Source organism: Pagrus pagrus (assembly GCF_965226575.1).
Source record: "Pagrus pagrus genome assembly, chromosome: 8".
NCBI classification, from domain to species: domain Eukaryota; kingdom Metazoa; phylum Chordata; class Actinopteri; order Spariformes; family Sparidae; genus Pagrus; species Pagrus pagrus.
The window spans coordinates 33,008,223-33,033,056 of NC_140192.1; the positions used below are offsets into that span (position 1 = coordinate 33,008,223).

The 24,834-nt window shown below is 40.5% G+C and overlaps 1 protein-coding gene across 1 annotated transcript in view; it reads right to left on the reverse strand.

Moving 5' to 3' along the window:
* Positions 1–12,635: 12,635 nt before the first annotated feature.
* LOC311261561 (ubiquitin-conjugating enzyme E2 L3) overlaps positions 12,636–24,834 on the reverse strand; it is a 46,521-nt gene continuing 34,322 nt past the window's right edge. The window contains exon 4 of the mRNA XM_084360325.1: positions 12,636–14,208. Within this exon, the coding sequence (XP_084216451.1) occupies positions 14,054–14,208 (155 nt within the window). The 3' untranslated portion in view covers positions 12,636–14,053. The remainder of the gene's footprint in view (positions 14,209–24,834) is intronic.

Consider the following 24,834-nt stretch of genomic DNA (forward strand, 5'->3'; position numbering starts at 1 on the left):
CCCCCCCGTTTTTTACAACCTGGACCTTATTTCTAGCAAACTATATGGTCATTTACTCACCCAGATAACTTTGGTGTCATTTGAAGTCGTTCGGACGAAATTAGATCCAGTGTAGCGCTGATATATCCATATAATGCGAGTAACGGGGCATCAACACACAGCCTCTATATAACGCATTATCTGCCACGAAACTAGTTCATTTCACCAATATTTTGTTACGAATGCTAGTGCTATTCCCCTCTGAGTCCGGGCTCGTCTGTTATCAACATCCGGGGTCAAACTAGCAGTAGCAGCTACAGGTAAACAAGCTGGGCTGTCGCGGGTGCGCGCGCAGCTCAGAGACGACATCTTCCAGGTCAGAGGTAGTAGATCAACCTACAGACCCCGGATGTTGACAACAGACGAGCCCGGACTCAGAGGGGAATAGCACTAGCATATCGTAACAAAATATTGGTGAAATGAACTAGTTTCGTGGTAGATAATGCATTATATAGAGGCTGTATGTCGATGCCCCGTTACTCGCATTATATGGATATATCGGCGCTACACTGGATCTAATTTCGTCCGAACGACGCCGAATGACACCAAAGTTATCTGGGTGAGTACATGACCATATATTTTGCTGGAAATAAGGTCCAGATTGTAAAAAACGGTAGTTATCCTTTAAGACTTGAGTACCTCCAATCCCCATTTTTCTTGTTGAACTGAACACTGCCCTTTTACATTTTAATTGGTGTTTTAGTAGTTTTAATAAATTATTTAAACTTTCTCTGGCCTCTTTCTTAACAGTGGAGTTATTTTGCTGGTATTATTAAGAACCTCACACTACTGTGTGACATATACTATGTATTTATACTGTGTATGTATACTGTGTAGTTATACTGTGTAGAGTGTATCCGTACTGTGTATGTGTACTTGTACTTTGTACTGTGTATGTGTACTTGTACTTTGTACTGTGTATGTGTACGTGTACAGTGTATTGTGTACGGTGTCTGCTCAGAGGCACAGAGGCACCATTTCAACTGACAGAATGTTTTATATATTTATTCATTATCTGCCTCTGTATTCAGTGATATTCTGATCGTGAAATCATCATTTAATAACCCAGAATGTGATTATGGTGTCTTCTGGAAACTGGAAACTATCTTTAGACTAAACGTTTCAGGGAAAACTGAAATGATGTAACATATGAAACCCGACGCTCAGGAATGATCAGCCTGACGTGTTTAAAACAGATCATGAAAGAAAAATGTTTCCAGTAAATGAAGAAAGTTGTTTGTGGTCCTTTAGTTCTCCTACAGTCGGGCTGACACATCTTAACTTGCTGGTAAATCAGAAAACAAACTAAATATAAAACTTGATGGTGACACGCTTGAGTTTAATCTGTTATCTGTCTTCACTTCGGTATGAAACTCCAGTCATGTTGTGATGTATCAGATGAGTCTAATCCGCTGCAGCGTCCAATCAGTGACTAAGGGGGCATTTGGGCCGGTTAGATTGACCACCTAGTGTCCTGGTGCGGACAAAACAGCTTGGAGCTAAATGCTCTAAAGACAGTGGAGATGGTTGTGGACTTTAGGAGAAACCCTGCCCCACCCACCCCCATCACCCTGTGTGACTCTGTGGAGTCCTTCCGCTTCCTGAGCATCATCATCACCCAGGACCTCAAGTGGGAGCTGAACACCAGTGCCCTCCTCAAAAAGGCACAGCAGAGGATGTACCTCCTGCGACAGCTGAAAAAGTTTAACCTGCCAAAGCTAATGATGGTGCTCTTCTACACCGCCATCATTGAGTCCATCCTCTACTCCTCCATCACCAACTGGTACGCTGCTGCCTCTGCCAAGGACAAGAGCAGACTGCAGCGTATCATTCGCTCCGTTGAGAGGGTGATTGGCTGTTGTCTGCCATCCCTCCACGACCTGCATGCCTCCAGGGCCCTGGGGCGGGCAGGTAGGATTGTGGCCGACCCCTCCCACCCTGGATATAAGCTCTTTGAATCACTCCCCTCCGGCAGAAGGCTGTAGTCCATCAGGACCAAAACCTCAAGGCACAAACTCAGTTTCTTCCCGACTGCAGTTGGCCTCACAAACGATGGCCGGGTCCCCCACTGACACTGACACTGAAAAAGAGATCACTCGGAGCACAATAAGAGAATTGAGATGGCCTGCAAGATGGCGGACAGGAACCACTTCCGGTTCAAGCGAGGAGCGAGGAAACAACAAATAGAACTACTACATACACCGATCAGCCACAACATTTAAACCACTGACAGGTGACATGAATAACATTGATCATCTCATCACAATGCGATGTTCTGCTGGGAAACCTTGGGTGCTGGCATTCATGGGAATGCCACTTGACACGCACCACTAATCCAAACACTGTTGTGGACCAAGTACACCCCCTCATCACAACAACGATGGCAGTGGCCCCCCAGCAGGACAATGTGCACTGACACACCGTAAACACTGCTCAGGAACAGCTCGAGGAACACAATAAAGGGCCCAAGGTGTTGAACGGGCCTCAAAATTCCCCAGATCCCAATCTGATCGAGCATCTGTAAGATGTGCTGGAGCAGGTCTGATCCATCGAGGCCCCACCCCCAACACACAGGACCCAGAGGATCCACTATAAAACGCCATGGTGCCAGACACCTAAGGACACCCTCAGAGGTCTTAAAGCAACACTAGGTAGTTTTTCGACCTTAAAATAATGTTTCTAAACTCAGTTAAGTGGTAGAAAAATGGTTAATAGGATGAATGGTGATGTCTCTGCAGCCTGAGGGGGGTCGCGCTGGCAGAAACCGCACTGTGTAATTTCCCAGAGCGGGTAGGAACCTATCTGACATAAAGGTGTCTAGTGCAACCTGCTTTACGGCATACGTCACACGTTTACTCGTCTGTGGTTTTAGCCAGCAGCTACTTGGATTTTTCGTAAACCAACGCCATGGCCGAGCCAGCTAAAAAAGCCAAGAAGGTATTGTCTGAGGAGGTGAAGAAAAGAAAAAGAGAAAGTGATACAACACGAGCCCAGACACGGATAAATATTGGACCAGCTTACACTCGGTGGCGCGAGCTGAAAGAAGAAATGGGTTTCAAGACTGATGGCCTAGCCTTGATGCTACTGGATTTGTAAGTCATATATTACATATATACATATTTATTATCTTACCCACTTTTACTTTGAGTTGATTTGTTGTTATGTGGTGCTCATTGGGGCTCTATTTGTCCACAGTTTATAACCGTAATAAAGCCGGGAGATAATCTAATGCTGTCGAATTCGATAGCTTGCACGTTTTCATGTAGTGACTGTAAGCGATGACTACCTTAATAAAACACTATGAACATCTTGTCTTGAAAAGTTGCAGATTCCTTAGTTCATGCAGATAATCAACGTAATTGTTGAACAGTGTGGTCAGGAGGTAACGTTAGGCTATTGTTGTTGTCGGTAACGTTAGCATGCTTCTTACTGTTGTCGTACCGAGTTGGTTGTAGTTATTACACCAAACACAACGTCAACTTGCGATTGTATTTAGTAACTCCCGAAAACATAGCTATATTTTCAGACGTTACTTAACACATTCACGGCCAAGCGTCGTGTTTTGGAAGTAACTTAGTCGGTGCAATCACTATAACCAACTCGGTATGAGAATAATTCTAGCATGCTAATGTGCTGTGCAGCTATATGCTAACAAACTACCAACTGCTATCTCTGAATCTAGCTTGTTGTTGGCACTCGATTGAGGTTTTTTCAGACAATTGTGACCCACTGCCACTACTACTGCTACTACTTTACCTTGTCGGTGGACATGTTTCCAAACGAGGCTTCGTGATTCGCCAGCTCCATCAACAAATTCACGTGTATTCATTTTCCCCAGGGATGCTCATACAGCGACAGTATTTACGACACTGGTAACAGATAATTGCGCTTTTCAACCAGCTGGGGGTAGTAATGAGTCCAAACTACCTAGTGTTGCTTTAAGTCCATGTCTTGACAGGTCAGAGCTGTTTTGGCTGCACAAGGGAACCTTCACAATATTTCACTAACGTGTAGGAAGGTCTATAGTGACAGCTTTTTTATGAATTAATCTTTGCCAACAATATTTTGGATTCATGTTCATTCAAAAAATAAAGGACTTCCGGTTTGGGTGAGCATGTGAAAGCAGCGCTGTCTCAGGCTCCCGCAACGATAACTTTGAAAACTTACTTTTCCCTCAAAACCCCAACCAACTGACTGTGGAAGAACTAACATTGGAACCTTGAATACCCTAGAGAAATGTCAAACGCAATCAGGATAATCGGCCTTCCAGAATCAATTGAAGGACCCAGGCCCACAAGCTTTTTCGCCTAACTCCTGGCTGAAGTACTCGGCGACCAGATTCTTCAGTCTCCTCCTGAATTGGACCGAGCACATAGAGCGCTCTTCGTTAAACCACAACCCGGCTCACGGCCCAGACCGGTAATACTTCGCCTTCATCGCTATCAGATCAAGGAGCTGATCATTCGGGAGGCTCGTAAGAGACGTGGGAAACTTCAGTACCAAGGGTCACCAATCCAGATCTTTGAGGACTACACACCAGAAGTCGCCGGGGAACGAGCTAAATATCGGACAGTGATGGCCGATCTCTACAACCTCGCTCTTCGGCCAACGCTTCTTTTCCCGGCCCGCTTGCAGATTACTCTGGAGAGTGGAGCAAAGAAGAGATTTTCATCTCCTGAGGTGGCCAAGTATCAACAGGCCCCGAGGCCCGATTAGCCTGGCGGCTATCTTACCCACGGCTTATGTGGACCATGCTAACCTAGCTTCCTTACAGGAGGAGCTGTTTTCGTTTTTGTAAGTCTTAAGATTAAGACGGGAACCTGCTGAGCCTTAGCACTCATCATTTTTGGACGCTGTGGGGCCCAGGCTCGATATTTACCATTTAACTGCTGAGCTGTGCTGGCCATGGGGCTGGCTCAGCTGGTTCAGGAGCTGGGGTTGTGTGTTACACTCCACTCAATTCTAATCTGAAGTTAACGTTAATTAAAGAAAATAATAGCTTGTATTATTTCATTTTATTTCATATTATTTGAAGTTAAAAGGTTGTCAAGCTAATACACGGTTGAAACTATTATTATGAGGAAAGGGGGACTAACTCTGCAGTTCACTTAATGTTTAATTCTAAGTGATTAATACCCTGTATTTTATTTTTACTCTACATTTACTTTTTCTTTTTGTAACTTTTTATTTAATCACTTTGTTGCTTTTGAATCACTTTTAGTACTAATCTTTATATCTACTCATACTACATAAGCGTTATGAAAAATGTGTTCAAGGTTCATGTTCATTACTATAGGGGTCCCAACTGGCTTTTTAAAGCTGCAGGAGCTGGGACAAGTAAAGGATAAGAGGAAACGACGCAGAAAGGGAAGTATGACCACTTGGGTTTAGTTTTGATGAATGGGACTGGGGAGAGGGGACAAGGAAGGATGTCTTCACCTGATTTGGTTTATTTTGAGTTCTGTGCTGTGTGTATTCATTTTGCATTGTGCTGTTTCTGTACAGAGGATCCCACTCGCTTTTCGCTGCTTGCTCCTTGAGACTGACCTGACAATCTAACTGTTGGACGCTGAACTATGGCTAGTCTAACCAAGGGGGGTGCCGCGGGCGGACGGGCTGTGAGGATTATTTCACTAAACACTGGTGGGCTAAACGCTGCAATCAAACATACAAAAGTTATGACACACATCAAAAATCTACATGTGGACATAATGTTTCTTCAGGAGATGCATTAATGCAACTCTGACCATAGAAAATTAAATAGACCTTGGATTGACCAAACTTTCCACTCTCAATTCATTGTAAAAACAAGGGGCACGGCCATACTAATTCGGAAAAATGTTCATTTCACCTTAGATAAAGTAATGACAGACTCAAACGGTCGCTATGTTATTGTTACCGGTACCTTGTACGAAAAGCAGGTAATCCTGGTATCTGTCTGTGCTCCCAATTGGGATGACCATAACTTTGTGAGCTCATTATTTGCTACCATTCCAGATTTAGATTCTCACCTTCTGATAATGGGAGGAGACATGAACTGTGTGATCAACTCAGCACTGGACAGGTCTAGCCTACGGTCAACTAAGGCCATGAAAATGTCCCAGGCTCTTTCCACGTTTATGAGTCAATATGGATTGGTGGACCCATGGTGATTTTCACACCCTTCCGTAAGACAATACTTTTTTTTCTCCCATGCACATCGTTCATTCTCGCGCAGACTACTTCTTGATAGATAAAATGTATTCCAGCGACTGTCTCCACCCGGTATTTACCCATAACAGTGTCGGATCATGCCACGGTAATCTTAGATCTTCACTTTAATATGAAGCCAAAGGGATTCAGACATTGGAGGCTAGATCCTCTCTTGCTGGCAGATGCCAACTTCTGCAAGCAGATTTCTGAATCGATCACTTTCTTCTGTGAAACTAATAAAAATGATGAAACCTCCCCGTCCATACTGTGGGATACTCTCAAAGCCTACATAAGGGGTAAAATTATCTCTTTCACATCTCATACAAATAAATTGCGCAGATCACGGCAGAAAGAGCTGGAAGAAGCCATCGCAGATCTAGATGGCTCACTCTCGTCCGCAAACACACCGGATTTATATAAAGAAAGAATAAGGCTTCAAACGGAACTTGATCTCCTTCTCACTTCTGAAGCTGAACAGCTTCTTCTTTGTTCTAGGGGGTTGGTGTACGAACATGGTGACAAGGCTGGACGCCTCTTGGCTCATCAGCTGAAGGCTAAAACAGCATCGAATCAAATTACTCAAATAACAGACGAATCAGGCTCAATAACCTCTGACCCGGACAGAATAAATAACAGTTTATTGAACCACTATCAGCTGCTCTGAAAATGGGGGAGGGATTTGGGGGGATTGAAAGATGGGGCATAAAACACTCAGTTTTGTTATATGCAGATGATCTGCTTCTCTATGTAAGTGATCCTGTGTCAAGCATTCCACGTATTCTGACATTATTAAACTCTTTCGGTGCTCTATTTGGATATAAGCTAAATATCTCTAAAAGTGAATACTTCCCAATCAACCAATTGGTTGTAGACATATCGCCATCAATTATACCCTTTAAAATAGCCAACACAGGATTTAAATACCTTGGCATTACAATTACACGATCCTTGAGAACAATGCGAGAGCAAAATCTTACTTCATTAACAACAATGGTCAAGACCGATTTACAAAGATGGAATTACCTGCCGTTGTCCCTAGCCGGTAGGATACAAATTATAAAAATTAATGTGCTACTTGTATGTTTTTCAGTGTCTGCCCATCTTCCTTCCCAAATCCTTTTTCACAGCTATAAATGACATTATTTCATCATTCATCTGGGCTGGTAAACAGCCAAGGGCAAGTCATACACTGCTTTATAGGGATAGATCGGCTGGGGGACTGGGTCTACCCAATCTAATCGGCTACTATTGGGCTGCCAACGTGCATAAGATAATATCTTGGTTTACTTCCCCTCAATCCAGTTGGTGCCAGAGTGAGTCAGCCTCCTGTTCCTCGCCGCTGCTAGCTTTAACATGTAGTACCTTGCCCCTCTCCCCGTCAAGCTTTACCTCTAATCCGGTTGTTGTTGGAACACTAAAAATTTGGACACAAATAAGACGCCACTTCGGATGGCTCACCCTTCCTCTAGCAACTCCTATTTGCAATAATCACCTGTTCATTCCAGCAAAGATTGACCCAGGATTCTCCATCTTAGAAAGCAAAGGGCTACGTAGTTTGGGAGACTTGTACATTAATGGTATATTTGCGAGCTTCAACCAATTACTCTCTACCTTTAACCTACATAAATCAGACTTTTTCCGGTACTTCCAGCTGTGGGACTTTGCAAAAACACACGCTACGTCATTCCCACAGACACCAACACTGACCGGGATGGACCTTGCGCTCAAGGCTAAAACCCTGTCAAAGGGCCATATCTCCTATTTTTATAATTTACTGTCCTCAGCCAGTGCATCTATTTTACATAAGATCGAGATGAACTGGGAGTCAGAACTCCAATTGAATCCAATCTCTGAGATCTTCTGGGAGAGGGCTATGGGGGCTGTTATCTCGTCATCCAGCTGTGCTAGACTGTCATTAATACAATTTAAAGTCTTCCACAGGTTACACTATAGGAAGGAAAAACTATCAAAGCTCTATCCAGACAAATTTGATGAGAAATGTAATAGATGCTCGCAGACTCCATGCAATCTTACCCACTTGTTTTGGGCATGCCCCAAGCTGTCTGAATTCTGGCATTTATTCTTTAAAACAATTTCAGATATATTAAACATAACTCTAATTCCAACCCCACATATCGCTATTTTTGGCAAGCCCCCAGACAGCTCCCATACTACAGCCATTCAAAATAACGTTATTGCCTTTGCCTCCCTTATTGCTCGTAAGAGAAATCTTTTATTATGGAAATCTCCTCATCAACCATCAATCAAAGTCTTGCTTCATGACATTTTAGGTCTTCTGAAACTGGAGAAGGGGGGTGTTGTTCATTTAAGTTCAAAAAAAGAAAAGACATTGTATTCCTGTACGCACTTTATGTCTGTTACTTGCACTTGATAAATAAAAGTTATAAAAAAATAAAATAAATAAAAACTCTCAAAACGATCAAACAATAATTCGGCACCCCCATCCAGTAACTATGAGGAACCCTTAAAGCTATGGTCTACGATCTGAGAAAGGTTTGAAAAAAGCACCCCCCTCCCCTCCGAGTTCGTATCGCTCTCCCCTCGGAGCCTCCCGCGACACACCCCCTCCCGCAACAAGAGCAACAAGCTGGCCGGCAGAAACCAAATACAGCCCAGCTTTGAATGCGGACTATCGATGTCGGATTCACAGGTAAAGTTATTGCAATGCACGTTGAAACTAACGTAAATCTTGTAAGTCATTACAATGTCCAAAGCTAAGCTCCACAGCCAAGCTAGCGTAACGTCATTAGCATGTTACAGCTACGTTTCGTTACAGCTACGTAATAAGTTACTATTTATCAACAGCTAAGTTAGCCACTTCTAAAAGTTATTGAGGGCCAAGAGACTAACAGATGCTGCCGTCAGCTTTAATCACAACGATCGCTTCCACATTGTGGCTGAAAACTAAACCTGTGTGAGTCTCGGAGCAGCTGTGTCCCAGCTGTTGTCTGAGTAGCACCAGACCGCGACACGAACGTGCCCCGTAAACCGCAATCTCTTGTTTATGACAGATAAGACACACAAATACACACATCGCAACGTGTATATGATAATCCATCATATTGATTTAGCAAAGGCTTCGTTGAAAACAAATGGACAAGACCGGGAGGAGGGTTAGCAAAACAGTTGAGTAGTGACCGGGCGAGAGGTTGTTATGGAGAAATAAATCCGGACAAATAAAATGATTCATTCATCTTACTTTCATTATTTGCTGCTTCATTTAGCTGCCACAAGCAAATAAATAGGCTGATTTGGTGTAAACATGATAGCAATGTTGGCTTGTTGTTAGCTTACAATGCTAACATAGAGGCTAACATCTCCATCGAACAAATAAACAAGTGTTGACAATACTGCAGAGACAGAAATTGTCTCAACACTGTCTTAATAACACAGAAACAAACTAACGGCAGCTTTCACAGTCATAAGCCAGCATCAGCATGAAAGTTATCTGTGTCACAACATCCACAATAAAGACGAAAGATTACCTGCTCAACAGAAACTCCGCTGTATCATCATTGGGTCCATATCTTCACGGACCTTTCGCCACCGTTCGAATGATGACCCGATGTTTATTCTGGTTTGAGCCCTCTTTATTTCACATCTCCGCTTTGTGTCTATTTCAGTGACAGACTTTCTTTCTTTGACTCTTTGTCAGTGGGGCGAGCAGAGGCAGCTGAACTGCTCAGGGCAAAACAAACCTCTTGTCCGCTTGTAGTTTCAAATGTGGAAGTGGGTCGGGACCAGACGTGAGCAGGAGCAGGAGAGTGAGCGAGGGGATTGGATCGGAAAATTGATCCAATAGGAGCCATCCGGACCGGAAAGTCGTAGACCATAGCTTTAATTTGTGGTCACATGATTACTTTTGTTGATGGTTGTCTAGTTACAGGGGCTTGGCTCATTTTACCCACTGGCTCTCTCCTAGTCATTTCAAGACAAATAATGATCTTCTTAAGCTAACCAAATAGTTTCATCAATATTGAATACAATGAAAATGCACCTGCTGTTAACTTATTCTTCCAGGATTTGTATAATATGAACCTTTACCATTTAAGTTACCCTTCCGTTTAAGGTTATGAAAAGTATTAGCCTTTATACTCTTGGTTTTTAAAAATATCAATTATGTTCGCACCAAGGTCTTATTCACCAATAACCTGCCCAATTGGGGAAGTGTAGACAGCCATACATATAAACCACCTTCCAAAAGAGACAGATGGCTGAAATCGCTCATGGCCAGAGGCACCATTGCTGGGAGTGTGGGTAACCAGTGGAAAGCAGTGGTGAAAAGAAAATCACTACATCTTCTCAAGAACTTCACCAAGGTTACTTCTACTTTGCTTCAATTTTATGCATTATAATTTTACTTCACTTCACTACAGGAGGAAATATTGAACATTTCTTACCAGTGTATTTATTTCACAACTACAATTACTAGTTACTTCACCCAAAACAAAAATAACTTGCACACAAAACCTATGATTAGCGTATATAGGATTTTGTTGTATACTATATGTGGTTATAGAATAAACCACACACAACTATGTAAAACTAACTAAATTTCACTAGCTATGTTTGCTTCAGTAATCTAATATTGTAATAAGACACTCTAACAATGAAAAGGGCCAATATGCTGCGTAATGATCCATTAAGTACATTACAGAACATTTGTCCTTGTGGTATGAATACTTTTACTTCCTTTATCAAGCCATCCATGACTTGATCCCTGAACTAGTGGGTGCTCAGCATCTTCAACAACTCGCATAATTGTATGTTAGAACTTTACTACATTTTACCAGCATTGCAACCCACTAGCAAACAAGAATTAGTACAAACATCTGAAGGTTGGCTTTTAACCTAATAAGGGATTTTCACTCAGCACCCCAGGCTAAGAAAGCATTCACACTGGTACATTTCAAAGTGACCTAACTGACTTTAGTCTAAGGCTTGCTGACCCTGCCCCAGAGCACAGTAAGCCCCAACTTTGTGGGGTTATGCTCAGAAAATGAACTAAAAAAGCGAAGAGGTGCCAGTGTGAACTTGGGCTAAAGTAAACACAGTACTTACACAACATTCTACAATGTTAAGCTCTGCAGTTAACCCCAGGCTAGTAGAAATGCAGTGTGAATCGTATAGGCTTAGGTTAACTCTGGGTTAACAATCTGTGTGAAAAGTTATCCAAGAACGAGTATGCAGTGTGAAAAGTCCAATAGACAGCCACAGTAATCCCACTATGCTAAATATCAAGTGGCTGAAAGCAACTAAGTACATTCATTAATGCACCTAAACACAGATTTGAGGTACTTGAACCTCACATGAATATTTACTAAAATGTAAAACTAAACTTTCATTACATTTGAGAGGGAAACTTGTTACTTTTTACTCCACTTAATTTATGTCTTTTCTAGTTTCTGGTTACTTCACAGTATTTGTTACAAACAAATGGTGGAACTCTAACTCAACAGAATAAAATTAGATTCACCACCACAAGATACAACAGTGAAATGCTTTTCAAACATAAATGTATTAGTATTAACTATCCAATAATGTATGAAACTTACAGCGGCTCATTACAAACAATTTTACTTGAAATACTTTTGTACCTTGTAATGTTGTAACACTGAGTAACATGGACTATAGGACTTAAACCTGTGCTTGAATATTTTTACATTGCTATTTTTACTTAAAGAAGCACTATGTAGTTTTGGGGAATACATTTTGATCAGAAGAGAAAGATCTTCATTGACTGATTTTCTCTGCCTTAACAAACTAAATCTTTTTCCATGTCTGAATAAACAAACTGACCTTAAAGGACAACACAATTTCATACTGCTTTACTTCGTTTCTAGCTTCAGTGTGCTGGGGACCTTATTTTCCCCAGAACAGCATATTTATGCAATTTGACTTTGAATTTCTCCTCCAAAACTCTAAATATTACTATTAGTTCTGAAAAATAATCACCCATGTGAAGCAATGTCACATGTATGCGATCTGTAATAGAGGAATACAAAGTAGAATGTGTTAATTTGCCCCAAAAAATGCTCAACAGCTGATTTATAAAGTTCAATCTTTACTTTGAAATGAAATGAAAGTCATAACTCAAGGTCCTATTAACTGTATGTCAAAATGTTTAAGTTTTACACTGTAGGGTCTGTTAAAAGCTCCAGAATAAAAAATGCAAGTGTAATCTGCTATCAACCTATGGACCAACTGTATAGTTATGACATGGTTATGTGGATTTGTAATATTTGTTAGTAAAATTGCACTAAAGTTCACATCCACTTGATTTGTACCAAATTGTTTTTCAGAACATGCTGATAGTTGAGACTGGTTTTACTTCAAAAGCCAGGTGCATGCAACATCCAATTGACCACCAGACAGGGAAGCCAAACGGTTAGCCATCTTTATTATGAAACAATATTGGGACCAGATCAAACAGTTGTTACATGGTGTTTTATTTGGCCACTGCAGTCCCTTTCCATGTCCTGACACATCCCTGGACAGCCAGCCCTCTCCCAGCTGCCTTCAAGGTGCTTATTTGTAGGACTGCCTCAAGGAGCTGAGCTTCATTCCATCTGAGTGCATCCTTCTCCAGCTTCTCCCTCCTCCCTCCCGACAATTGGGTCCCTTTCAGTTGGGTAGCTGACAGTTGATCTGCTGCTGGGATATGTCTCTGTGGGATGATCCGTTTCTAGTCTGATCGGTGGTTATACTGGGTTGCAGGAAACATGCCTGTAGGATTCAAATTAACCAAACAAGTTCTTCCCACATTACCAATTTTCTATATCAAGTGCCAATCAATACAAATTTTAAGTGGAGAAATCAAATTATCATTAAGGAAAAGAAAATCAAAATAGCCATATGTCATGCAGGAAACTGTTTTAACAGCATGGTCTGAGATGACAACTCATCTGTCTGTCAATAACCCAAAAAAATAACTACTGAGTAAATGTTGGGGCTGCTGTTCAATTTGTTTTGGGGGGCTGCTGATAACTACGTGCTGGAAACCAATTATTTTCATTTTAACACTCAAGAATGGTCTATAGCATATGCAGCAATAACATTGTTTTAACTGAGTCAGTTACAATCTGGTTACAAACTAGGGGGGAATTGGGGAAGGAGATTTGAGAGGACAGTGTACAGTGCAAGTCTAGAAGCAGTGGAGGCGAGAGAGGAAGACATATCACTCAGCACAAACCTCCAGGTCCTACCTGTAGCTTCTCTTCTATCACATTTGTTTTAGCTTAAAAGATTATTGATGATTGGGCAAAAGGAAAAAAACCTAATCAACCACTTTCCTTGCTCTGTAAAAAATAAAATACTTCAGGAAAAAACATAACTAAGTGAGATCTGTTTAACACAAGAGTTGTTTATATAGAGGAAAAGCCAACAGAAAATTAAAACATTACTCTGAGTGTTTCCATCGAACTATTTATGTGTTTTCCATAGTATTTCCTTTTCCATTTTTCACATTAAGAAAATAGTAAAAAGTTGGAAATGGTCTGGGGATTAATGGCTGAGGGGAAAGAGGAAGAAGAGGGGGAGGAAGCTGTCTGATCCACAGAGAGTCCTGGAAGGGGAGGGAGACTAAGGCTGCTTGAGCCTTCTGCTTGGCTTCAGCTTGGTGGCTCCTGGGCTGCAGGGAGGACTGGTGTGGGGGAGAAGGGAGGAGGAGAGTGAGCGAGGAAGGTGGTGAGATGTGGGGAGGGCAGTGAGGCAAGAGGAAGTTCTGTATTTGATCGGGTATGTGAGATAGGAGGAGAGGGGGAGAAAGAGACAGAGAGAGGGCTATACGCTTGTTGCGTGATCAGTCCATTGGCCTTTTTTCGCCATGTTTCTTTGTAAACTCTTCAGCGTTCTTCAAGAATTTTTTACGGTCTTTTGAGTATTCTTCTGCTAGGTCAGCCCTCAAGGGATGCTCCGGCTGGGGGTCGTTCACCAACGCAATGAGGGACTGAATAACTGTAAGACACACAGCCAGAGAAATCAAGTTAAATATGGACAACACTGTTCCTAACAAGACTATAACCTCTAGTTTTACAGTGGTATATGCTTGCAGAAAGAGCAGCAGCTGGTGCAAAACTAGCAGCAACACCATTAAAAAGTTTGAGTTAGTTACAGGACCACACCAGTGGTTTTGTGCAATAAGCCTAGTTAATCCTATGTGATTCTGTAATTTTTGCCTCCTATACGATCAAAATCAGACTTCATACCAAATACATAGCTGTATCTTACGGAAATGCATCAGCACTGGTTTCCTTGAAGTTTCTTAATTTTGGTTTTAAAGTAGCAATTTGTAGTTTGCGGCCACCTGCTCCAAACATATAAGGGGCAGTATTTCACCCCTTCTCAATGTTTAGTTCAAACCCTTTTTGTTAATCATTTTATATATTATACATTTATTTTATGGTCATCATTGTAATTACTACTATGTATGTATTTATTTACCTTTATATATTAACCATTCCTCAGTTGCACTGTTGCATTCTTATGTTACGCAAGTGCAAAAAAAATTTTTTAGAGTTATACATTGACACAAAATTCTGAGAACAGCTCATTGTACTACCAAAAAACCATGGTAACCAACATCTGAATAAAGCTGGCACAAAACCCTTTCCAGCAGGTTGGAATGTTTCATTTCAGTTATTGTCAACACAAAAAGCCTTTCATGTTTTGCCATTTATTACAAAAGGTACAAGAAACCAGCCATATATACAAATACTGTAGTGTGAAAACAAAATATTGGTACAAAAGTGGACACTAAAATGCCACTCATTTTTTTAGAAGAAGGACTTTGCCATGGTGTTTGATGCACAAAAAATGATGGCTAATTACTGCAAAATTTAAGAAAATATAGAATACAAATTTAGGATAAAAATATAAGAACATGCTATAACAAATACTATAACAAGTATGTATGTTTTAGAAACACAAAGCTGTACGGGGCACAGGGTAAGTAATCCATCACTGAGGGTGGCTGGACTAGAATTCTGGTCCTAAAAAAGAGATGGTGTGGCAGGGCAATTAGTGACATACTTGTCACTATCACTCGTCCAATGCTTAACAAAGCAGGATCTTCCAGCTCTGCAGGCCCTGCTCATTTCTTCATGGAAGTAGAAACTAGAGCTGCAAGAATTTTATGATTTACTAACTGCAGCAATGAAACTGTTTGATATTATGTACACTTAGACACGTGTAGTAAACCTCTAATGTACCAAACTTCAAATGTTGCCTGATCTAATGCCAACTGATTACAATATGGTGAACTGGTTGACATTTTTTCCCAGCAGTCTACTAGTGGGTCCATACAATTGCAGTTAGTCATCTGTTAGATAAAAAGGCAACTTATTACTAACAGCAGAGCAAGAATACGCAAAAACAACCAAACTGCTGAACCTCCAACAGCTGGTCAAAATAAGACTGCTCTGATCTTCACGTGTGGCGTTTATGTATAGTTGACATTATAGCTTACTTGGCTCAGCTTAGAAACACCACAGTAACAAAAAAACATCACGCCAAGCTAACCGTTACTAATAACAACACAAACTGTAAGACTAAGGATATGTTTCAGAGGGGATGTAACGATACACCAAATTTCACGATATCACGCTTAAAATGTTGCAATACCATCGTGGGACTGCGACAATATCTACCAACATATGACATGGTTATTTTGTTCATAAAACTCATGGATCTAACAAGGGAAATCGGTATAATTGCATTCTACTGTCTCCCCTACTGTCATTGTAATGTTCTATTTGAACGGCAGAGGGCACAATCATACTGGTCAAGAAGACAGCCTCCTGTTATTATGGGTCCTACCTGAGTTCTCATAAGACCCATCCTACTCCACCTCCAATAGGTTGGCGTCCTTAGTTGCGTTTCTCTATGCTTGACTTAAACTGTTAACTCACACAGTAGCTCTGCTAATGTCTGTTTTCAGCTGTGTTTGAGCTGTGTTAACAGTCCAACCTCTTCTCATAGACACAGTGCCCTCTTCGGCCTCTATCCCAGTCTTCTGCTGCTCCTGTCGGGGTCACTCATCCTCCAGAGCTGCTACTCACAGCAAGAGTGTTTCTGGCCTTGTGAGGTGGAGCGTACAGGCCAGCGCCACCCGATGTGTCTGCTTCACCCAACAAGCCCAGAGACACTGCAGTTCTGACAGTCATAGTGACCATGTGTTTACAGGCAGAAAAACTATGGCTCACAATCCCTCTGGATCAGCTCCACCTCTGGTTGGTTGTTTTTACAAAATGTTTTACAAAACAACCGTGAGAAAAAAAAACATCAACCCATTAACACCAGACAACCACTGGACATACAGTTAGCGTAACTGACACATTATTTCCTAACAGATTTTTGTGGACCAAGTCATTTGCTGGACAACATGAGGGAGGGAGATCTGTGGGACCCGGGTAGGGAAGGATTGCTACTGGCTACTCTAATGTTTTGTGGGACGCGGCTGTGTGCCAGTTCTTGGATATGGATATATATATATATATATATATATATGTTTTATGTTTTAGGTCAGTTAGGATTACCAAATTTATATTAAATTATTTATATTTGCTATATGCCAGAATAATGAGAGAGAGAATTTTTAAGACAATTTTTTATTACTTTCTTCAAAGTCAGAAGTTTACATACACCAAGATTACTATGCCTTTAAACAATTTGGGAAAGCCCAGATGATGATGTCATGGCTTTGGAAGCTTCTGATAGGTTAACTGACAACATTTGAGTTAATTACAGGCACACCTGTGGATGTATTTTAAGACACACCTCAAACACACTGCTTCCTTGTGTGACATCATGGGAAAATCAAAAGAAATCATCCAAGATATCAGGAAGAGAATTGTGGACTTCCAAAAGTCTGGTTCATCCTTGGGTACAATTTCCAGATGCATGAAGGTGCAACGTTCATCTGTTCAAACAATTATACACAAGTATAAACACCATGGAATGTCCAGCCATCATATCACTCAGGAAGGAGAAGGGTTCTGTGTCCCAGAGATGAACGTGCTTTGGTGTGAAATGTGCGTGTCAACCCCAGAACAAAAGCAACAGTGTATGTAAACTTCTGGTTTCAACTGTATATGACTTATGTTAAAGTGTATCTTCAATGTTTACTGCTTAATACACTAAGAAGCAGCTTTTAGTTTCTATGCTCCCCACATCTGGAAAAAGCTTCCTGAATACCTGAGGTATGATAAAACTGTCTGCTAATTCAAATCTGGGCTTAAAACATTTCTGTTTTCATAGCCTTCCAATAAATTAGATGAATAACCTCTATAAACTAATTATTTATTTGCTTGCGTTTGTAAGAATCTCATTTAAACAATGTAAAACACACAAGGTAACCTAGAAGCACCAAACTTCCTCCACTACTTTGTCAAATCAACTACGGTATTCCCCCCCCCCCCCCCCAAGACTCAAAAGCACATCTTTTTTTTTTTTTTTATACTCTTTATTTATAAATCATTTTCATCTTTTAGTACAGGAAGGTAAGACAAATACAAAACATTGAACAATTACCCATATTCAAGGTCCGGGGGTGATCAGTAGATCCAAAAGACAAAGTATCATACCCAGTACATGCATACAGTCTCACTCGTTGGCCAAATATGCTTGCCATTTCTGCCATCGTTTTTCACCTAGATCTTTTTGGAGTCTGATTGAGTAAGTCATTTGCTCTAGTACATGTAGTTGTTTTACAATATTAACAAAAGAATCTGTAGTGGGGCATTTTTCTGGAGCCAACATTTTGTGATGGCCTTTTTACTTGCAGCCAGCAAGACCCTAAGAAGGTACATATCAGCTTCACTCAACCCATCTGGCATATTCCCAAGATAGAGAGTTGTGAATAATACATTCATATTAAAACATAGAACCTTTTAAATAATTTTTGCCACTTCCCTCCAGAAAAACTGGATGGGGGGGCAAGACCAAAAAACATGGGCATGGTCAGCAAAGACCTCTCCACATTCTCTCCAGCAGGCCAATTGTGTACCAGTCTGTTTGGACTTCTGCTTGGGAGTTATAAAATAACGAATAAAGCTTTTCCAACAGAAGTCACTCCAAGTCCAGGAGTTGGTGGAGGATGACTGTGTTTCCCAGGCGTTCAGCCACATTTCCTCTGTTATCACGATGTTCAACTCTTTTTCCCATCGTTGTTTCACATAGTCTGTAGAATCCTTCTTCAATGAGGTGATGCTGTGGTATAACTTGCTTATAAGTCCTTTAATATTCCCAGAGTTGTATGCATCCATAAATATATGAATAATCGCTGGTGGCTCTACTGGGTTACAACCTTTCAGCTTTTTAAAAAATTATCACGGAACTGTAAGTACCTGTAGAAGTCTTGCCCACATAGTCCATACATTTGACATAAGTTGTTAAAGCTGTCAAGCTCCCATTTTTTAACGATTTTACATACAGCAGTAACACCATGATAGGTCCATTGTTTATATCTATGATCTAGTAATGCTGGTGTGAATTCAGGGTCATACGCTGGCCATCTAAGTAGTTTTATCTGTTTTTGGAGTTCAAATTTTTTAACCACCTCCCCCCATACCTTCAATGAGCAGTTCACCCATTGGCTCTCCGTATGTAATATTTTTTTCTCCATTCCCACACAACCAAGCAGTGATCGTATTGGTGCATCTGTTAATGATAACTCCATGGTTTTCCATTTAGCTACATAAGAAGAATTACACCAATATACTAGAGGTCTCAGTTGGGCTGCTAAATAGTAGTCCCTTAAAGATGGGAGGGCCTTACCGCCCCTGTACTCCGCAAGCCGAAGGGTGGAAAATTTAACCCTTGGTCTCTGTTTATTCCAGATGAATCGTGAAATATGTTTATTCCATTCTCTGAATTGTTTCAGAGGGATTTCAACTGGCAATGATAAAAAGAGATATAATAACCTAGGGAGAATATTTATTTTTATTGATCTAATTCTGCTACCAAAGTCAAGAGGCAGCAGGCTCCACCCATCAAGGTCATCATATATTTTTTGGTTAATACAGTTATAGTTAATATTGAATAATTGTGACAAGTCTTTAGGCAAACTCACTCCCAGAAATTTAATACAGGGTAATCCAATTAAAACTATACATTACGTTGAGTTCTTCTGTAGGTGTGTAATTAAATGTCATAACCTGTGTTTTATGTACATTTAGGACATATCCTGAATATTCCCCATATGTTTTCAGCATTTTCATTAATAGAGGCAGGCCTGAATCAGGATTTTTTATTGTGATCAATACGTCGTCAGCGTACAGACTTATTTTATATTCCACTCCTCCCATGGAAATACCTTCTAATTCTGTCTGCTGACGTATTGCTTGGGCTAAAGGTTCGATGAATAAATTAAATAAGTTGGGGCTGAGAGGGCAGCCCTGCCTGCAACCCAGTTGTAAAGTTATAGAATCAGAAAGACTGCCATTACCTTTAATTCTCGCAGTGGGGGAGGCGTAAAGTGCCTGGATACAGTGTATAAAATCCTTACTAAATTTAAATCTCTTCATAACTAAATACAGAAATTCCCACCCAACTGAATCAAAAGCTTTCTCAGCGTCTATCAAAAGCACATCTTCAATAACACATTGCTAGAATTAGAACAAAATCAGTGTAAAACCACCTCAGTTGCAAACCTTCCCTTCTTACCACAATCAATACAGAAAATGGATTGTTGCAAATACAAAACAATCTCCTTAACTCTGGCAGTCTGTTGGAAAACCCATAAAAATCACAAAATCCTCACTAGCACCAGGAAGACACAACCCAGCTTGGCTTAATCCAGACATCAAGCTGCACAACACACCCGTCTACTTTCCAGCATGGCAATAACGGAATCACTTGTCACTTATTTTAAATAAACAATACACAAATTTGCTACTTATTCAACATAATAAAGACCACATGACTCACATTACCAAAGGTAGAAATTAGGGCCGGGACTTTAACGCGTTAATTAAGATTAATTAATTACACAAAAATTAACGCGTTAAAAAAATTAACGCATTTTAATCGCACTTATTTTTGCACCGCGGAACGTTTCTCACTGGATGAGTTTCCTGAACGCAGCTCAAACCGACCCGGTGCCTCAGCACTGCGAGCAAGCTTTGATAAACACACCAGATCTGCGCCAGTTTACAGTATCCTCCTGTAGTTTAGCCGGTCGCTACTGTTTAAAAAGCACTCGTCACAGTGGAGCTGAGAACAGCGGAGTTTCCTCTGCTGCAGCTGAACAGCTGACATGTGGTCAAGACGTAGGTAGCCTACAGACCTGTCACTGTCTCACGGTGCACATCACACAGGGAAAACATAGCGCTGCCTGTGTTTTATTAATGTTTACATCAGGCTGAGTTCAACAAATCAGTTTATGCTACTGTGATTTAAGTAGTTAAATACAGTAATCATCATAGTGTAGTGGTAGGAAAGACCATTTACCAAATAACGTGTTACTTAAACATTTTTCATTGTGCTGTGCTCTAAAAATAAACTAAAAAATTAGTGTAGAGTCCTGTATAAGGAATGTCCAGCTTAAATTTTCCCCTTAAATTTAGGTTCTCAGGAAAATCGCATCTTATCAGGTAATCGTTAATCGATCGATAAGGTCCATCAACTAACGATTAATGAATTAATCGATAATTTGCATCCCTAGTCTGTTGGTCTTGGTTAAGTACCACCTTGAAAAAAAATATACAATGTTTTGTTGCTTAAGCTTATGTATTCAGTCATTATTCAATGGTATACTAAAACCCATATGAAAAGAATTGCTTCTCACTATTCTCAGGTCAAATATTTATATGCGATTAAAAATGCAATTAATTTCGATTAATTAATTACAAAGCCTCTAATTAATTAGATTACTTTTTTTAAATCGAGTCCCAGCCCTAGTAGAAATATTAAAAAATGGGATTGGATAGCACAGATTAGAGCCCAGCCGATAAAGGATTTCTAAGGCTGATACCGATACAAATATTTGGTGATTTAAAAATCCTATATTCCCATATATATTGGCCGATATATATATATAAAAAAGAAATTCCAGAAACGCGTAACAAAACATACAACAGATTTCTGTAACATTAGTTATTTGTAGTTATTTATGATTCCTCACTGAAATAATATGATAATGCAGTTTAAAAATAAACTTGTTTTTTTTATTGTCACAACAGAACAGAGGAACATTAAAATTACTAGCTAATTCCGTTTCACTCTTGGCTTACACGTAACAGCAGCAAAAATGGACATGGTAGTCACAAATTTTGTCATGCTTATTTGAGTTAAGAGATCTGATGGGGATGTTCTTTTAATTGTTATTCAAGCAATGTATTTCTCTTGACAGTTGCCAACTTACCATGAACACACTTCACCGATGATCTCAGTCGTGGCTGGATCAGCTGGTTGTAGGGTTTGTGGCGTTCTAAACACGAGTGTTGCCAACAGGGACGTTGTAGAGTGTCCTCTGGTGGACAAACTATGCAACGCCAACACTCATAACATGGTTGAAGGTTGTTTCGTCTGTTTTTATTTTATTTTTTAAATATTCATTTATCGACCATTATAAATGCTGATACCGATAGTTTGGAAAATGCCTAATATCGACCAATAATATCGGCCAGCCGATACATCAGTCGGGCTCTAGCACAGATATCTGTTCAAAATGCACTTTGGACTGCACAGACGATTATTTTCATCCAACTTGGGCCTGTCTATCAGTTCATTGCCTTTAGATAGCAGTGACTGAGAAACTCTCCACTGTCTTGGATCTGCAGGATCCTATTATCACTGGTCCCCTGCTGGGAGACATTACATAAAATCACCTTCCCCAATAAATACAGAAACCCACTGCTCATTTCACTAAATATGGCCATCTTTCAAAATCTTTCAAAATTGGAAATCTTGGATCTCACTGGATCAACCTACTTACGAGAACAGTCCAATAGAAAGAATAAAATCCTACAGAAAAATATAATTTATCAGTTTATAATTACATTTGGAATATATGCTCAACTAGTCAGACAAAACCTAACACAAAACCAAAGCCATGCACATGAAAACTGATCCCAGCCATGCTAAACATCCATACCACAAATCCTTAATGTCTGCATCCATTTAACTTCTCATTACCTCCTTTTTCCTGATTTTTTCCAAAATTATTATGCTCTCAATCATCACACACACATCTGCCACACTGCGATCAATACAAATTTTTATTCTGACATTCTCTTGAATACACAGGCATCACACACATTCACCCAACAAAGATACACACATTCAACCCCACTCCCCTCCTTCCTAGCTCTTTTTTGTTGTTCTTTCCTTTTCCCTCTATCTTTTCTCAATGTCCTGAAACTTTCCCTTTAACCTGTACTTATCATACACACATTTTTGCAGAAATAATGCCTTCTATGTTCATAATCAAACTGTGGAATCGATAAAAACTTGACTTTTGTTCACTGTCCATCTATCTCCTTCCAATTTCTTCCATCTATCCACTAGATAGCCTAAGAAGGCACTATGGAGTACAAGATTCTCCACTCAGACAATTGGAAACCTAATCCTACTCCATCCATCAGTAAGAGTAAAAATTTTGCCTAAGGACGTCCATTTCCATCACCAGCTGGAAGAGGGAAGTCAGTGAACAAGACTAGACCTAACATTAATAAAAACTTAGAACTACCTTGTGTGTGAACATCTGTGCCCGAGTCACATCCGATAGATTCTCATTTTTAAATTTTGTATGCCTTAAACTAAACAAACAAACTCTTTGTTTTCATAACTGAAAAAACTTTCTAACTTCAAACAGTGGTCCGGGGACCTTTTTTTCCTATGAAAACAGCTTGTTTATTCAGTTATGGAGAAGATATATATTTCTGAGTTTGTATTAGTACCTCATTAATATTGTAAATATTAAGATTATTAATATTAAGTATTAACCACCAGCGAGCCACAAGCAAGTTTGTCTGCTGGCTGATAGACAAGAGCGAAGATAAATCAACTTTTTAATCCCTAAAGTTAAAAAGTAATCCCACAGCTGTCCTCCCGTCAGTAAACGGCTCCAGATCCTGACTGACCGATTCTTCTCTAGTTTTGTGTTCTACTAGTGTCCTTGTCACTACTTGTAGCATGAGGCAGTACCTGCAGCCCAATCAGGTTGCACAGGTAGTCCAGCTCCTCCAGGAAGGCACATCCATACGTCTGGTCGCAAGAAGGTTTGCTGCGTCTCCCAGCACAGTCTCAAGAGCATGGAGGAGATACCAGGAGACTGGCCATTACACGAGGAGCGCTGGACAGGGCCGTAGAGGCATCAACCCAGCAGCAGGACTGGTACCTACTCCTTTGAGCAAGGAGGAACAGGAGGAGCACTGTCAGAGCCCTACAAAATGACCCCTGGCAGGCTAGTGGTGTGCATATTTCAGAACCCACAGGTGTGAAAGAGACTGGAGACGCCATGGTGAACATTATGCTGCTGATGGTCTGGGGAGGCAAATCTGTGGAGGTTCGCACAGAAATCCTCAGAGTGATTGTCAGACCTTACACCGGTGCAGTGGGCCCTGGTTCCTCCTGGTGCTGGACAATGCCTGGTCTCATGTGGCCAGAGTGTGGAGGCAGTTCCTGGATGACGAAGGCATTGATGCCATTGACTGGCCCTCTTGCTCCACTGACCTAAATCCAATTGAGCACCTATGGGACATCACCAAGTACCACCACAGACTGTCCAGGAGCTCACTGATGCCCTGATCCAGGTCTTGGAGGAGATCCCCCAGGACACCAACTGTCGACTCATCAGGAGCATGTCCAAACGTTGTCAGGAGCACGTACAGGCATGCAGGGGCCACACACACACTACTGAGTCACATTATGAGTTGCCATGATAAAATTCATGCAAGTTGGATCAGCCTGTGATTTGAATTTCTTACTTTGATTTTCCATGTGATTTTAAATCCAGCCCTCAGTGGGTTGTTGCATATTTTTTTTCCTCAAAAAATTATACAATGTTCATCGGTAAAGATTTTCAATTTAAATAATTTGTGCATCAGGATCTGATGTATGATTACAGTGTTCCCTTAATTTTTTTGAGCAGTGTACTTTTCCTAGTGACTACGGGGGAAATAGATGACTCAAAACATTCCCACAATAATTGACCATATTTTTATAGGTATTCACACCAACTGCAGGGAGTATTGGATTATAAATTATTTACATCTGTAATTTCAAAAAGAATTGAACGCTTTCTACCTGACTTAATAAACCAGGACCGGACAGGGTTTATAAAATGATGAAAAAAGGACTTTTTGCAGATGATATTGTAACCTACTTCCAAAATCTAAACTCAACACTGCCCAAATTTATGACAATTGTTGGAGCATTATGGTCAGATGTCGGGTTATTAACTAAACATCACAAATACACAGGTACTCTGTACCTTTATTATACACCAAATTTCTCTAATAGGCAGAAATATAGATTGAAGTGGGAAGCCAAAGCCATAAAATACCTGGAATAATATGGAGTGTTAATTACTCAAGATCTAAATGCAATAAACAGTAGGATACAGAACGATATAACAAGATG